Source organism: Cherax quadricarinatus, chromosome 45 (genome assembly GCF_038502225.1).
Source record: "Cherax quadricarinatus isolate ZL_2023a chromosome 45, ASM3850222v1, whole genome shotgun sequence".
Lineage (NCBI taxonomy): Eukaryota > Metazoa > Arthropoda > Malacostraca > Decapoda > Parastacidae > Cherax > Cherax quadricarinatus.
The window spans coordinates 25,433,825-25,448,824 of NC_091336.1; the positions used below are offsets into that span (position 1 = coordinate 25,433,825).

General features: G+C 41.9%; 1 protein-coding gene across 1 annotated transcript in view; it reads left to right on the forward strand.

Annotated features, from left to right (window-relative positions):
• LOC138853983 (kynurenine/alpha-aminoadipate aminotransferase, mitochondrial-like) overlaps positions 1-15,000 on the forward strand; it is a 37,744-nt gene that overhangs the window by 11,398 nt on the left and 11,346 nt on the right. The window contains exons 2-5 of the mRNA XM_070094234.1: positions 8,086-8,254; positions 13,299-13,488; positions 14,209-14,316; positions 14,775-14,918. Coding sequence (XP_069950335.1) covers positions 8,086-8,254; positions 13,299-13,488; positions 14,209-14,316; positions 14,775-14,918 — 611 coding nt within the window. The remainder of the gene's footprint in view (positions 1-8,085; positions 8,255-13,298; positions 13,489-14,208; positions 14,317-14,774; positions 14,919-15,000) is intronic.

Below are 15,000 nucleotides of genomic sequence, written 5' to 3' on the forward strand. Positions count from 1 at the left end.
ACGATTGCGGTAACTAGTGACATGGTCCTCAGACAAATAGAGAAACTAAAACCCCAGGTCCTGATGAACTGTTTGCAAGGGTGTTAAAGGAATGTAAAGAGGAACTTAGCATACCTTTGGCTAATCTTTTTAACATATCACTGCAAACTGGCATAGTGCCTGAAAAGTGGAAAATGGCAAATGTAATACCTATTTACAAGGCAAGTGACAGGTCCTAGGCATCGAACTATAGACCAATAAGCCTTACCTCCATAGTGGGAAAATTTATGGAATCAATAATTGCCGAAGCAATTCGTAGCCATCTTGACAGGCACAGATTGATTAATGATTTTCAACACGGTTTTACAAAGGGGCGTTCCTGTCTTACGAATTTACTAACTTTTTTCACTAAGGTGCTTGAGGAGGTAGATCATGGTAAAGAATATGATATTGTGTATATGGACTTCAGTAAGGCTTTCGATAGAGTTCCACACCAGAGGCTATTGAGGAAACTTAGGGCACACGGAATAGGAGGAGAAATTTTCTCCTTGGTAGAGGCATGGCTGACAAATAGACAGCAGAGAGTTTGCATAAATGGGGAGAAATCAGAATGGGGGCACGTCACAAGCGGTGTTCCTCAGGGGTCAGTATTGGGCCCATTGTTGTTCACAATTTACATAAACGACATAGATGAGGGAATAAATAGCGACATAAGCAAATTTGCTGATGACACCAAAATAGGCCGTCCAATTCATTCTAATGGAGATAGTTCCTGACTATGGAACTGAACTTCTCCAGGCCGAGGGACTGACAACCTCAAATTCTACGACTGTTCCTGCCTACTTTCTGTATTCGACTGAAGAAGCCTACTGTGTAGGCGAAACGTTTCGGAATAAAGATGTCTAACTGTTGCATATGTGTCTTACCTAACAACCTGTCGGTATTGTATACCATTTTGATGTTCATCTAATGAGGACATTAGAGCACTCCAGGATGATTTGAATAGACTGACGCAATGGTCGGAGAAGTGGCAGATGCAGTTTAATATTGACAAATGCAAAGTTCTAGATGTTGGACAGTTAAATAACCATGACCAGACTGGGTGGGTCACTGGGATAATCCGGGGTGGGTCATTGGTCTAATCCGGGGGGGGGACATGGACCTGCTCCGCATGGGTCAGTAGGCCTGTTGCAGTGTTCCTTCTTTCTTATATTCTTATGTTCTTAAATGACAGCGTAATCTTACGAATTCTTTGTTTTTTTGTTAAATAATTGTAGCAAAATCCTGACTATAGTTATTGTAAAAAAAAAAAAAAGAGAAAAAGAGAACATAAGAACATAAGAACATAACAATGGAGGAACACTGCAGAAGGCCTACTGGCCCATACGAGGCAGGTCCTTATCAAAACGACTACTACCTAAAGCTTCCCTAGAAATAACTCCCGTACCCAATGACACCAATCAAACCCAGCCCCTCCCACTCATATATTTGTCCAGTAATAACAAAAAGGCACAATACCGTGACTGGAACGATACACAAATAACCCGCACATAAAAGACAGAAGCTTACGACGACGTTTCGGTCCGACTTGGACCATTGACAAAGTCAATGTGACTTTGTCAATGGTCCAAGTCGGACCGAAACGTCGTCGTAAGCTTCTGTCTTTTATGTGCGGGTTATTTGTGTATTTGTCCAGTCTCTTCTTAAAGCTACCCAAGGTCCTAGCCTCTATCACCCCACTGGGAAGATTGTTCCACGCATCTACAACTCTGTTAGAAAACCAGTACTTACCTATGTCCTTTCTAAATCTAAATTTATCCAACTTAAATCCATTATTCATGGTTCTTACCTGGTTCGACACCCTCAGTACTTTATTAATATCTCCCTTGTTTATGCCTGTCATCCACTTATACACTTCAATGATATCTCCCCTCATTCTACGCCTCTCCAGAGAGTGGAGATTTAAGGCTTTGAGTCTATCTTCATACGGAAGGTTCCTTACACAGTAAATCATTTTAGTCATTCTTCTTTGTATGTTCTCTAATGAGTCTATATCCATCCTGCAGTAAGGGGACCAAAACTGAGCAGCATAATCTAAATGAGGCCTCACTAGTGATGTATAGAGCTGTAAAATAACTTTTGGACTTCTGTTACTTATACTTCTTGAGATAAATCCAAGTAATCTGTTGGCCTTGTTGCGCACACTAAGGCACTGCTGTCTTGGCTTTAGATTTCTGCTTACCATGACTCCCAAGTCTTTTTCACATTCTGTATGATCAAGCTCTACTTCACCTAGATTATAGCTTCGAGGGTTATTTTCATTACCAAGGGCGAGTACCTTACACTTATCCACATTGAACTTCATCTGCCATTTTTCAGACCAAGACATTAATTTGTCCAAATCGTCCTGGAGTTCATTGATATCCTCCTCAGAGTGAATTATACGGCCTATCTTTGTATCATCAGCAAATTTACTCATGTCACTCGTAGTCCCTTCATCAAGGTCATTAATGTAAATTATGAACAAGAGAGGGCCTAAAACTGATCCTTGTGGAACGCCACTAGTGACTAATCCCCATTCAGATTTCACTCCATTAATGGTAACTCTCTGCTTTCTATTGGTAAGCCATGCCTCAATCCATGCTAGAACTTTACCTCCTATACCATGAGCTGCCACTTTTCTTAAGAGTCTCTTGTGAGGTACTCTATCGAAGGCTTTACTAAAATCCAAATAAACAATATCATATTCCTTATCACTGTCAACTGCCTCAAATGTTCTGTTGAAGAACGTCAGTAAGTTTGTCAGGCATGAACGACCTCTCGTGAATCCATGCTGAGATTCATTTATCAAGTTATGCTCTTCAAGGTGACTTCTGATAATGTCAGCTATAATTGATTCTAATAACTTGCCCACTATAGATGTCAGGCTTATTGGACGATAATTTGAAGGAGTGGACTTATCCCCTGATTTGAATATAGGAACCACATTAGCCATCTTCCACAACTCTGGCACAACACCGGTAAGGATGGACGCATTGAATACACTTGTTAATGGCTGACTAAGCTCCATCTTACATTCCTTAAGTACCCTGGAAAACAACTCATCGGGTCCCGGGGACTTATTTTGTTTCAGTTTGTCTATCTGTTTAATAACCATGTTCCTCGTGACAGTAATATTAGTTAATTTAAATTCATCAGGAACTAAATAATTGTTAATTACTGGAATCTCATTTATATCTTCCTGTTGATAAATTAGACACATGTGCAACTCTTGGGTATCTTTATTGAGGAAACGTTTCGCCACACAGTGGCTTCATCAGTCCATACAAAGGAGAATCTTGAAGAACAGGAGGAGAATGAGGTAATCAGTCCCTCAACCTTGAGTCGATGTGGTCAGTCCATCAATCTTGAATAGAATACGGCATACGTGCTGAGAAGGAGCTTATAAACCGTTGGCAGGAGAGGTGCAGAAGTCATAGGTCGTGTAACATTTGTTCAATGTTGAAGTAGGTCGTGCCCAAGAATTAGGCAAGCGAAGAATTCCCAAGTATTAAGATCCCAAGAAGTTGCAGTGTCTGACAGGTTTGTAGATGAATGGTTCAGAGAACCGACATGTTGATAAATTAGACACATGTGCAACTCTTGGGTATCTTTGTGGAAAAAGACACTTATGTACAGTTCAGGACATTTATTAAAGGAAACGTTTCGCCATGAGTGGCTTCTTCAGTCCTAAAGATACCCAAGAGTTGCACATGTGTCTAATTTATCAACATGTCGGTTCTCTGAACCATTCATCTACATATATATCTTCCTGTGTAAAAACTGACAAAAAATAGTCATTAAATAAGGAACACATTTCCAGTTCATTATCCGTCAGCCGTCCATTCCCAGTTTTCAGAGGTCCTACTTTTTCCTTCACCTTCGTCCTATACACTTGAAAGAACCCCTTTGGATTAGTCTTTGATTCATTAGCAACTCTAATTTCATAGTCACGTTTAGCCTTTCTAATCGCCTTTTTTACTTCTCTTTTAAGCTGAACATATTGGTCAGTAAGGTTAACCTCTCCTCTTCTGATGCGCCTATAAATTCCCCTTTTCTCCCCTAATAGATGCTTTAGCCTCCTGTTAACCCATTTGGGATCGTTATTATTAGACCTAATTTCTCTCTGGGGAATGTATATACTCTGGGCACTGTGTACATTATTAAGAAAACAATCATAAAAGCAGATCCCTTCATATTCATAAGTATGATTATCGTCAATAAAATCATTAGCTAGATAACCCCAATCAAGATTAGACAGGTGTTCCCTAAGTCCACTATAATCGGCAGAACGAAAATCAGGGATTTTTACTGTATTATCATTATTCTTGCATTCCCAATTAATGCTAAAAGTGATGGATTTGTGATCACTTGCGCCAAGCTCTTCAGTGATCTCCAGATTATTCACGAGTGTTTCCTTATTTGACAAGGCTAGGTCTGGCAAATTATTACCCCTTGTAGGCTCAGTTACGCTCTGTTTCAGAAAACAGTCCTGAACTGTTTCCATAAAGTCACTGGACTCTAGATTACCTGTCAAAGAATTCCAGTCAATTTGACTAAAGTTGTGCAAGAAAGGTATAAAATACCGACAATATGAAAGTTAAGACACATGTGCAACATCTGGAAATCTTTATTGTAGACGTTTCGCCATCCAGTGGCTTTATCAATACAGATTCTAGGACATAATAAGAAGACAGTAGAACTATATACAAAAGATGAGGTAATCAGCAGACGAGGGCAAAGTCACTGGTAGGCGGGATTCCCCAGTGGAAGTAGGTCCTTCCCAAAGAGATGGGTTAGTTGCAGCAGCCGTGAAGGTCTTGTAGATGTCCTCTGAACCAAGATTCCATGATGTTGCAGTGTCTGACAAGTTGTGCAAGAAAGGTATAAAATACCGACAATATGAAAGTTAAGACACATGTGCAACATCTGGAAATCTTTATTGTAGACGTTTCGCCATCCAGTGGCTTTATCAATACAGATTCTAGGACATAATAACAAGACCTTCTTCACGGCCGCTGCAACTAACCCATCTCTTTGGGAAGGACCTACTTCCACTGGGGAATCCCGCCTACCAGTGACTTTGCCCTCGTCTGCTGCCCGTCCCTATCCACTGACGCCTATATAACCGCCAGTCTTCTTGCCTTTGCTCCAGATTCTCCTCCACCACGATGCTGTGAACACTAACTCCTAGGCTGAGGGACTGATTACCTCATCTTTTGTATATAGTTCTACTGTCTTCTTATTATGTCCTAGAATCTGTATTGATAAAGCCACTGGATGGCGAAACGTCTACAATAAAGATTTCCAGATGTTGCACATTTGTCTTAACTTTCATATTGTCGGTATTTTATACCTTTCTTGCACAACTTGTCAGACACTGCAACATCATGGAATCTTGGTTCAGAGGACATCTACTAGACCTTCTTCACGGCTGCTGCAACTAACCCATCTCTTTGGGAAGGACCTACTTCCACTGGGGAATTCCGCCTACCAGTGACTTTGCCCTCATCTGCTGCCCGTCCCTATCCACTGACGCCTATATAACCGCCAGTCTTCTTGCCTTTGCTCCAGATTCTCCTCCACCACGATGCTGTGAACACCAACTCCTAGGCTGAGGGACTGATTACCTCATCTTTTGTATATAGTTCTACTGTCTTCTTATTATGTCCTAGAATCTGTATTGATAAAGCCACTGGATGGCGAAACGTCTACAATAAAGATTTCCAGATGTTGCACATGTGTCTTAACTTTCATATTGTCGGTATTTTATACCTTTCTTGCACAACTTGTCAGACACTGCAACATCATGGAATCTTGGTTCAGAGGACATCTACAAGACCTTCTTCACGGCTGTTGCAACTAACCCATCTCTTTGGGAAGGACCTACTTCCACTGGGGAATCCCGCCTACCAGTGACTTTGCCCTCGTCTGCTGCCCGTCCCTATCCACTGACGCCTATATAACCGCCAGTCTTCTTGCCTTTGCTCCAGATTCTCCTCCACCACGATGCTGTGAACACTAACTCCTAGGCTGAGGGACTGATTACCTCATCTTTTGTATATAGTTCTACTGTCTTCTTATTATGTCCTAGAATCTGTATTGATAAAGCCACTGGATGGCGAAACGTCTAGATTTCCAGATGTTGCACATGTGTCTTAACTTTGACTAAAGTTAGTCCCCTACTATGACTATGTTACTGTCTCCAGAAGCCCTAACAATTTCGTCCCAAAGAAGTCTCCCTCTATCGTGATCCAAGCCTGGAGGTCGGTATATTACACCTAGAATTAGTTTTTCTTGACCCTCCACGAACTCTACCCAAACAGACTCTGTTACTGCTCCATCTATTTTTATACCTGTTTTTATGCAACAATTAATATTTTCTCGAACATACAATGCAACTCCTCCCCCCTTCCCATTAGATCTATCCACATTGAACAACTTAAATCCCTGAATATTACACTCAGCAGTCATATCCCGACTCTTTAAATCATACCATGTTTCAGTTAATGCAATGATATCAAAGTTCCCAGCACATGCTACCAAACGTAGTTCATTAATTTTATTTCTTGCACTTCGACTGTTAGCATAAAATACCATCATATGTTTTTTCTTCTGCACATTTTTCCTATTCATCTTCGTTTTTACACAATTTCTGAAATTATCATTACCCAGAGTTACTCCATGACAGTTACTATTAAGATTCTTAATATCAGAGCATAAGTCAATATATCCATACTCATTATTTATCATTTCTAAACCCATGCCTCTAACTAATCCTAGTTTAAAGTCCTAACAACCCCCTCAACTGAGTTAGCAAGAAAACCCACACCTGCCCTGGATAAGTGAACCCCATCCCTGGCATACATGTCATTTCGGCCATAGAAGTTGTCCCAGTTGTCAATGAATGGTACTGCATTATCCTTACAGTGTTTATCCAGCCAACAATTAATACCAATTGCTCTGGACAACCATTCATTACCAACACCTCTTCTTGGCAAAATGCCACATATAACAGGGCGCCCCCCCTTCTTCCTAATTATGTCTATAGATGTCCTGAACTTTCTAACTAAATCCTCACTTCTACGCTTGCCTACATCATTGCCTCCAGCACCGAGGCAAATAATAGGATTGATCCCATTACCGTTCATGATGTTGTCAAGCCGGCTAACAATGTCCTCCATCCCAGCCCCAGGAAAGTAAACCCTCTGTCTCCTACTCCTGTCCTTCAAGCAGAATGCCCTATCCATGTATCTAACCTGGCTATCCCCAACAACAACAATATTCTTACCTTCCTTGCCGTTCGTCGTGACGATCCCAGTAGTCGACTCACATTCGTCGGGTAGCACCGAGAATGCGTTGGAGGTTTCCACAGGAGTTTCCACAGCAGTCCCTTTCTTCTTCATCGTTTCTGGCTTTCCATTCGTCTTCTTGATCGTCAACTTCGTCGTCCCCTGCTGTCCAGCCACTGACCACGATCCCTTCTTGACCTGAGGACTCGAAACAGGAGGACTACTACGAATCCTCTTGTTTTCCTCGATCAATCGCCGTATCTCCATCTTCGCTACCCTCAATTCTTCCTTAAGTTGCTGGTAAAGTTGCTCGATGGAGGGCATCTTGGTTCACACCACGGGGAGCACACAAAACACTTCTTCACAGAGTTAAGTACAAATGAAAACAGTTTGGTGTAAACAAAGCTTGCAATGGCCTTGATGGTTGTTGACGATTAGTGAAATCATTCAACCCAAGTGTTAAACCCATGACGAACTAGTTTTGAGACTAACAATGGGAAGTTCACAGGCCTACTAGTAACAGGATTGGCTTACCATGGGTTCAAACCCCTCAAGTCCCGTGAGTTACAGTATTTTGTTATTAGTAATAATGGTAGAAATACCGACAAAATGTTGAGTAAATGAACATAAATGTAGCTAATGTTTGTTAACGGCTTGACAATGCTCATGGAGAGCGAAACGTTTCCACTATAAAATGTCACATTAGTTGCATCTGTGTCCATTTACCTAACATTGTGTATATTAGTACTTACGGACTTATATCCTACTATTGCAGGAGACAAAGCCGCTGACGAGGAGACACCCGTAATTTTGCTGAGTTGGGGACTGCCAAACCCTTCCCTCTTTCCTATCCAGGATGCCACAGTCACCCTCAAAAACGGAGAGAAACTCATTATCGGCAAAGAACTCATGGTCAAGGCTCTTCAATACTCATCCACCAAAGGGTAAGTCGTTGAGGACAATTAAGAATTAGCTCACAGTTTGTAAAGGAAAATGTCAGTTTTCTGTCTTAGGATATTGTCAAGTCACTTGCAGCTTCATAATGTTTCAGGACTGACTGAAATGAATTGTGACTTTTATTTTTTTACAGATTTCATGCACTTTTTTTTCAACGAACCTTCCGTATCCCACCGAGGCAGGGCGGCCCAAAAAGAAAAACGAAAGTTTTTCTTTTTAAATTTAGTAATATATAAGAACATAAGAACATAAGAACGAAGGAACACTGCAGAAGGCCTACTGGCCCATGCGAGGCAGGTCCAAGTCTCCTACCGGCTTAAGCCAATGCACCCAACCTAGTCAGGTCAGGTCACATTGACTTAAGGGAGGAACACGGCAACCGACCTGTTAGCACAAGCTATCAGGTCTAACTCACACCCACCCACATCTACTCATGTATTTATCCAACCTATTTTTAAAGCTACACAACGTTCTGGCCTCTATAACGGTACTTGGGAGTTTGTTCCACTCATCCACAACTCTATTACCAAACCAGTACTTTCCTATATCCTTCCTGAATCTGAATTTTTCCAACTTAAAACCATTGCTGCGAGTCCTGTCTAGGCTAGATATTTTCAGCACACTATTTACATCCCCTGTACATCTCCTGTGCAGCATAATCTAAATGAGGCCTAACCAAGGATGTATAGAGTTGAAGAACAACCTGAGGACTCCTATTATTTATGCTTCTTGATATGAAGCCAAGGATTCTATTAGCTTTATTGCGAACACTTATGCACTGTTGTCTTGGTTTCAGATTACTGCTAACCAGAACTCCTAAATCTTTTTCGCAATCCGTAATATTAAGATCTACATTATTTAGTTTATATGTGGCATGGTTATTGTCCTGTCCAACATTTAGAACTTTGCATTTGTCTATATTAAACTGCATCTGCCACTTCTCCGACCACTGCATCAGTCTATTCAAATCTTCCTGGAGTGCTCGAATGTCCTCGTCAGAATGAATTCGACGGCCTATTTTGGTGTCATCGGCAAACTTGCCGATGTCGCTCTTTATGCCCTCATCTATGTCGTTTATGTAGATTGTGAACAGCAGGGGGCCCAACACTGACCCCTGTGGAACACCGCTCGTGACGCTTCCCCACTCTGATTTCTCCCCATTTATGCAAACTCTCTGCTGCCTATTTGTCAGCCATGCCTCTATCCAGGAAAAAATTTCTCCTCCTATTCCATGTGCTTTAATTTTCCTCAATAGTCTCTGATGTGGGACCCTGTCAAAAGCCTTACTGAAGTCCATATACACAATATCATATTCATTACCATGATCTACCTCCTCAAATACCTTAGTGAAAAAAGTTAATAAATTCGTAAGGCAGGAACGCCCCTTTGTAAAACCATGCTGAGATTCGTTGATTAATTTATGCTTTTCAAGGTGGCTACGAACTGCCTCGGCAATTATTGATTCCATAAATTTTCCCACTATGGAGGTTAGGCTTTTTGGTCTATAGTTCGAAGCTAAGGACCTGTCACCTGTTTTGAAAATAGGTATCACATTTGCCATTTTCCACTTATCTGGCACCATGCCAGTTTGTAGTGATATGTTGAAAAGATTAGCCAAAGGTGTGCTAAGCTCCTCTTTACATTCCTTTAGAACCCTTGCATACAGTTCATCAGGGCCTGGGGATTTGTTAGGTTTTAATTTATCTATTTGCCTAAGGACCATGTCACTTGTGACCCTAATAGTGCACAGTTTATTATCGTCCTGTTCTACATAATTTATCATTACTGGAATATCGCTGGTATCCTCCTGTGTAAAAACTGAGAGGAAGTATGTGTTAAAAATTCTACACATTTCCTTATCACTGTCAGTGAGCTGACCCGAGGAACTTTTGAGTGGGCCTATCTTGTCCCTGATCTTACTTCTGTATACCTGAAAGAATCCTTTTGGGTTAGTCTACGAAGGGGTTACTAGAACCCTTGCTCGCGGCACAGTAGTCGCCTCTTGCGACACGCATTGCTTAGGAAGAATTCTGTTCCACTTCCCCATACATATTACTTATATTTTTCTTCCGTCCCTGGATGGTGGAATAGGCCCACCCAGCCTGTGAGCAGCTTGAAGGATGACGGGTAGGGAAGGAGGGAGAAAGGAGAAGAGACGCATAACTTTCATTTCGACTTCGAAGAGAAAATCTTGCGCTTGAGTTAACAGAGGATTGGAGCAAGGACCTCAGAGGCGTTAGACCATTACAGACATTGTGGTATAAACCTTGGTAATAAATACAGACAAGTTGGTTTAGAAAGACACGTAAGCAAACACTATGACATATTTATTAGAAAACGTTTCGGTTCTGGGACCTTGATCACTTCTAACATACAGAGGTAGAAAGGCATTATATATATAGGCGGAGAGTGAGGTGTGACGCAAGTGACCTGAGGAATGTCATAAGAACATAAGAATTGAGGAACACTGTAGAAGGCCTACTGGCCCATGCGAGGCAGGTCCTTATCAAAACAACCTCTACCTATGATGAGGACGGGTAGACGATGAAATCATGTGACTCCTGTGTTGTTGGGTTGGTGGTGCTTAAGTATCATGTATGCCAATGTTTTTGAATTTTTGTAGTTTCCAATGTTGCGTTCTATAGTGTCGGTGACGGCGATTAGTGAGGCTTCTAGGCACCGTCGGCGTCTGAGATCTGGTTCGGTGAGAACGAGTTGTGCCTCATTCCAGTTCATCAAATGTCCCGTGGAGTCTCTGTGGAGGACACAGGCGTACCTTACATCGTCTCTGTTAGAGGCATTTCGATGCTCATTCAAGCGGACTGCAAGATCTCTGCCTGTCTCGCCTACATATTTCTTGGGACAGAACCCACAGGGGATAGTGTAGACTCCTGCTGTAGGAGTTAGAGGTGTGGGGCTGCGTTTCGTAGTGAGGTCTTTGATAGATGATGTGTTTATGGTGGAAACGTTGATGTTACTCATAGCAAGTGCCCGGCGAGTATTCGTGGCAACATCACAACATGGGAGTACTATGAACTGCTTAGGGGGCTGTTCCATGGGCGGTTTGTTGAGAATAGCTTGTGCCTTAAGTCTGCAATCTCGGATGAAGAAAGATGGGAACTGAAGATGTGTAAAGGCTTGTGTTATGTAAGTGCATTCTTCTTCTAGAAAACAAGGGCTGGAGATGCGAAGAGCTCTCAAGAAGAAGCCAATGAGGACTCCTCTCTTACTGCGGGTGTCTTGGTGTGAATAAAAGTGTATAAGATCGTCCTTGTTGGTAGGTTTTCTATACACTTTGAAGAGAAGTTTGTCACTGTCGGGAGATCTGCACAGTAGAACGTCGAGGAAAGGAAGTTTGCCATCATTCCTTGATGTTGATGTTACTTGCTATGAGTAACATCAACGTTTCCACCATAAACACATCATCTATCAAAGACCTCACTACGAAACGCAGCCCCACACCTCTAACTTCTACAGCAGGCGTCTACACTATCCCCTGTGGGTTCTGTCCCAAGAAATATGTAGGCGAGACAGGCAGAGATCTTGCAGTCCGCTTGAATGAGCATCGAAATGCCTTTAACAGAGACGATGTAAGGTACGCCTGTGTCCTCCACAGAGACTCCACGGGATATTTGATGAACTGGAATGAGGCACAACTCGTTCTCACCGAACTTGATCTCAGACGCCGACGGTGCCTAGAAGCCTCACTAATCGCCGTCACCGACACTATAGAACGAAACACTGGAAACTACAAAATTTCAAAAACATTGGCATACATGATACTTAAGCACCACCAACCCAACAACACAGGAGTCACATGATTTCATCGTTAACCCGTCCTCATCATAGGTAGAGGTTGTTTTGATAAGGACCTGCCTCGCATGGGCCAGTAGGCCTTCTACAGTGTTCCTCCATTCTTATGTTCTTATGACATTCCTCAGGTCAGGTGCGTCACACCTCACTCTCCGCCTATATATATAATGCCTTTCTACCTCTGTATGTTAGAAGTGATCAAGGTCCTAGGACCGAAACGTTTTCTAATAAATATGTCATAGTGTTTGCTTACGTGTCTTTCTAAACCAACAGACATTGTATACCTGAGACCATTCTCTCTCAGCTGAGCTACGCAAAGTTGGTAAACTTAGCCCAATCACTCTCGTCGTAAGAGCGAACTGCAGTGCCAATTAATGTGGAGTTGAAGTAAAAAAAATTATACATATTTAGAAAAATTGCTAATATATAATTATAATAAATTCGTAAGAAATGTATTGGTATTCGTCTTTACAACACAGTTTCTTTTCAAAGGACCAGCAGTAGATGCCTGTTTTACAAAAGAGCTCAACGTTTTGTAAATGGGGGAATGAAAGAATCACTATATAATAGCTTTGGGTTAACATATATTCCTAACTCCAGAACGTCTGTACATTATGTACAGTGTTTAAGGAAAAGCTAAACCTAATGTTGAATAGTGTTATGAACAGATGAAAGTGAGAGGACACACTGCTACAACAGTGGCAGCACGCCCATACTGAGACAGATCTAAGCTAACTATAGGCGCAAGGGAATCTGGTGATTGGAAGAGTCTGTAGATGCGAGCACTTTAACTCACCTTTTCAGACTTCAGAAAGCCACAACACAAGTTAACCAGGCAGTACCAGAATGGTCGGCTCATCTTAGTGGGCATTGGCCAACAAACATACTTATAGCTTGCTAATTACGACATGCAGGATACTTATCTGGTATGGTATGAGTCAAATACAGGACAAATGTCTCTGCGACACCGACCAAAAACACATGCCTCATTTGGTTCATATGGTTTAAATCCTATCAATTATGCATTAGTAACTGAAGTTGCATGTCACCTACGAACACTACGCTGAGAAATACTATCTTTAAAACATGGATAGAAATAAAATTTCTTAGCATACATAATACTGACATACGTTTTCATAATTCATATTGAGCTCAATAATAATTCACCTTCATCCAACACTATAACTCTACGATAATGATAACTGATGGCATCCCAAGGTTCCCTCCGCTGGTGCAGCAGTTGCAGCAGCTGACTGAAGATCTTCACCAGCCTCCGAGAATGTGTGAGAGAGGGGTTTTGGTGACGATAGGCAGTATCAATGCCCTCTCCATGGCTGGAAACATGTTGCTCAACCCAGGAGACCCCATCATTGTTCAGGAACCACTCTTCGGTGAGATAATAAGTGCGGTGAGTGTTTCTATTGCTCGTCTAGGTGATGTTAGGTATAAATAGGTGGTGGTTAAGAGTTTCATGCTGAGGGTAGTGTTGTAGGTTGATGTATATATGGCAATGGTGTAATCGTTGTTATTAAAGACGTATAGTGACAGTGATGTTGGTAGTGTTAGTATAGTATTTAGTGGCGTAGTTTGTGGTGTAGAAAAACTAACTTCTACTGCTTTAGCTTGTTAACGAGTTTTAAAGCCTATCGACTACATGAAGGTCATTAAGGCTTCGTGGTACCTTTTTACAACCGATCAAAAATATTTTAATCCCTAAAATAGGGACTGAATCCTTAAAATATGGATTGAAGCAAACTCTCAGTATATATACAATAAAAGACATATAGTTCTCGGTGTATATATACCTGGATTGTACTACTAACATCTATATACAACTTTGATAAAGACTAAGGAGCATATGTAACTACCGCCCACGGGACGGGCATGGGGTGAATAATAAAGTTGTTAAACTAACCAAGTGTAACTATCACAAGAGAAAAAAATAAGGAACAGAATTCAGTACGCAAGAGTAAACAGAAATATATTTTGATGCACACACATTTCTTCGTAATATGAACAAGAATTAAGCAAGTACTGGAAACCATTGGACTTGGAATTTTACTTAGAATTTGTACTACACTTTACTGAATTACTTGGAAAAGATAATGTAAATTGATTTTACTTTCAGTTGCTTCCATATGGCCCTAAGCTCATACCCGCAGCTACTGATGATGAGGGCATTGTGCCCTCTCTCCTGCGTGAAACCCTGGCTAGGTGTGGTGACTGTCCAGCCAAGGTGAGGATGGGTAGTAGAGAACCACGGTGATGGAGGTTTGAGTGGGGGTGGTGGGTAAAGTTGAAGGGAGGGGGAGCTGAAGTTGATGGAAGGGAGGGAAGTTGAGTATAGGTAGTAGTGGTTAAATATGGGGGGTGTAAAGGTAAAGAAGTGAGTAGGGGGTGGTAGATGAAGGTGGTAGGGGTGATAAGTATGGGCGAGGAACTAAAGGCGAGAGTTGGAGTGGTGATGTTGGGTGGCGATGTGTTGTGGATCCAGCTTATAGGAGGAGGGGGAGGGGGTGAAAGCCGAATGCGAGTGTGGTGGTAGTAGGTGCAGATGAACGGCTGAAGGTAAAGGTGGGGAGGCTATGCTGAGAGTAGGTGAAGAGGTGAAGGTAAAGGTGAGAGTGGTGGTGGTAGGTGAAGGTAAGGGGAATGGAAGTTAGTGTGAAAATCTGACCCCAGGAAGTGTTGCAGGTGATGTACGTGAACCCGACGGGGAACAACCCAACGGGAGTAAGTATGAGCGAGGCCAGACTTCGTGAGATCTACGACATCGCCTGTGAGTACAACATCATCATCCTCGAGGACGACCCTTACTACTTTATAAACTTCGTAGAGGTCAGTCTTTGTTGAATACAGCTTTTTTGGTTCTTAATCTCTCTTACAGTGAATGTAACTTCGAAACTAAGAATTTTGAAAA